The sequence below is a fragment of the Saccostrea echinata genome, unplaced genomic scaffold, assembly GCF_033153115.1.
Source record: "Saccostrea echinata isolate AGI-Se365-2 ecotype Australia unplaced genomic scaffold, CSIRO_AGI_Sech_v1 ptg000025l, whole genome shotgun sequence".
Classification (NCBI taxonomy): domain Eukaryota; kingdom Metazoa; phylum Mollusca; class Bivalvia; order Ostreida; family Ostreidae; genus Saccostrea; species Saccostrea echinata.
Window position 1 is genome coordinate 23968459 of NW_026889774.1, and position 2291 is coordinate 23970749.

At 33.1% G+C, this 2291-nt stretch overlaps 1 protein-coding gene across 1 annotated transcript; it reads left to right on the plus strand.

The window, feature by feature from the left end:
* Positions 1-383: 383 nt before the first annotated feature.
* On the plus strand, positions 384-2282 carry LOC133192231 (uncharacterized). The gene is made up of 3 exons (XM_061328215.1): positions 384-706; positions 1054-1155; positions 2156-2282. Exons 1-3 carry the CDS (start codon positions 410-412, stop codon positions 2225-2227), a joined length of 471 nt encoding a protein of 156 aa, XP_061184199.1. The 5' UTR covers positions 384-409; the 3' UTR covers positions 2228-2282.
* The last annotated feature ends 9 nt before the right edge of the window (positions 2283-2291 follow it).

Sequence of the window (2291 nt, forward strand, 5' to 3'; positions counted from 1 at the left end):
GCTGGAGATAACATGATTACATATGTTTAATTATTTCAGTTGTATTCAATGAAATGAAAGGGAAAAAAACATCAAATTTTATGTATACTGTGTACATGTATTATATCCCTTTTCATGGGATTATGAAATTCATAATATTTGTTCCCCTTTATCCATAAACGCTGTATACAAAAATTGGTTGAAATTGGTGAAGTGGTTCTTGAAAAAACTGAAAATGTTCAAAAGTTTATGACTGATGGACGATGATGGACAAAAACAGGTAGCAATAGGTCACTCGAGTGACTCACTTGACCTTAAAAACATACATTGATGTTATGAAATCAATTACTAGTATATTATAGACACACTATATACAGGTATTCTCATTGATTTTTTTTCTTCAGAAAACAGACTGCAGGAATCAGATACTATGAGGATTATAAAAAGATGTTACCAATCTGCATCATTCCACAAAAATCTCCATGTTCTTTTGAAGTTTTGTGTATGCCCACTTTCAAACACCTCTTACTCTGTACAGAAAACTCTTCGTAAAGGTATGAAAGACATTGCCAATAAAAAGAGTTCAACTTCACTAGACCTCAGCACTGTGCAGTGCATTCACACACAGAGTAAGAATGAAATGGAACCTTGGGAAGCAATGGTTGATTACTCAAAGTTATCTCCCTTGGAATTAAAAATTCATCAAAGACATGTGGCAGCTAACAGAGTAAGTTTTAGTAAAATACAGAAGTAGCATATACAGTAAACTTCTCTAATCTTGATGTTGTTTATTCCCAAATCTTGCCTAAAACAATGTAAACTTTATGTCCTTTACTTTAAATTTAATTGTTTAAAATGTTGTCTAATACGGAATGTTGTCTAATCCAGCCAATTTTTCTTTGGAACCAGTAGTGTCTGGATTAGACAAGTTTTACTGTATATTACAGACTCTTTCTCTCAAAAGAAACAGATTATCTTCCAGTGTAAATAATAATTAATTCAGCAACATTAGCAGTTAAAGGCAGAAAAACATGGAATTTCTCAATACTTTAATTGAATTTGATTCATTTTTAGGCTGGAAAGCTCTTCTATGTAGATCCACAAACTGGATATCAAGTAATGACCAGACTGTCTCACTTACAGCGTGGAGAATGTTGTGGAAATGAATGCCGACATGTATGTACTTCTGATTTAAAAGTATTTTAATCCTCAGAATGTGTATCATTTTTGTGTCCTTGTGTGTGTGTGTGTTGGGGGGGGGGGGATTCTTGCATTTCAGCAGGGAAAAAGTATTTCTGCATAATATGTAATGTGTCTTAAAATTCAGAGCAAAGGGTAATTCTTTTAACAAAGTACCAAAAAACATGCTTTTACATGTCCTCCTTACTTTTTAGCTCACCAGAAATTTCCTGATAGAAGGGTGTTTGTTTGTAATGTGCCATCCGTAAACTTCTTCTCTAGAACCACTGGGTTACATTCAACCAAACTTGCTACATAGCATCATTTGGTGAAGGTGATCTTTTTTTCAACTGAAGACTAATGACCTCTTTCAAGGGGAGACCCTTAAGAAATAATGAAAATACAATGGTGTCATTTAAAAATCTTCTCAAGAAAAATAAACTGAAGAAAAAAAACTTTCTTATGGAGTGTAGATTTAAGTTTTTTCAAATCATCCCCCCAAAGCTAGGGTTGGGCTACAATAGGGGGTCAATTTTTTAACACTGAAATATAAAAAGGAAATATTTTAAAACTCTTCTCAACAGCTAGGTCCCTTTTAGTCATCAATGTGCAGGCAACCTTATATAGTGAAAACTCAAGTTTGTTCAAATCAAGACTCCGCAGTGCTTGGTTGGGGCCATAATAAACTTATAATGTTAAGGAAAAAGTCTTCAAAAGTCATCTTCTTAAGAAAACAAGGCCACATGAAGTCATACTGAAAATATTCATTCCAATAATGTCAATTCTTAAGTTTGTTCAAAGCATAGCCTGTATATCTGCAAGAACAAATAGGCAACAGTTTGTAAACCTGACATTAAGCCTCTATATATATTAAAATTGATGAAATCATATGCTTTTGATTGGTGACCACAGTAAGGAGTTTCATTTATTTGTCATGAAGAAAATTGTGACTCAGGAGAGCATCATGTCCCAATGGCTTGTTATTTTCTGATTTTAGTGTCCATATGGCAGGAAGAATGTTCCAGATGACAAGAGAAGAAAAAAATTCAACTCTGCTTTCTATGTTTGATAAACATTCCTATATAGAAATACTCTTTGATGCCTCAGAAATATTAAAAATAAAACATTAAAAG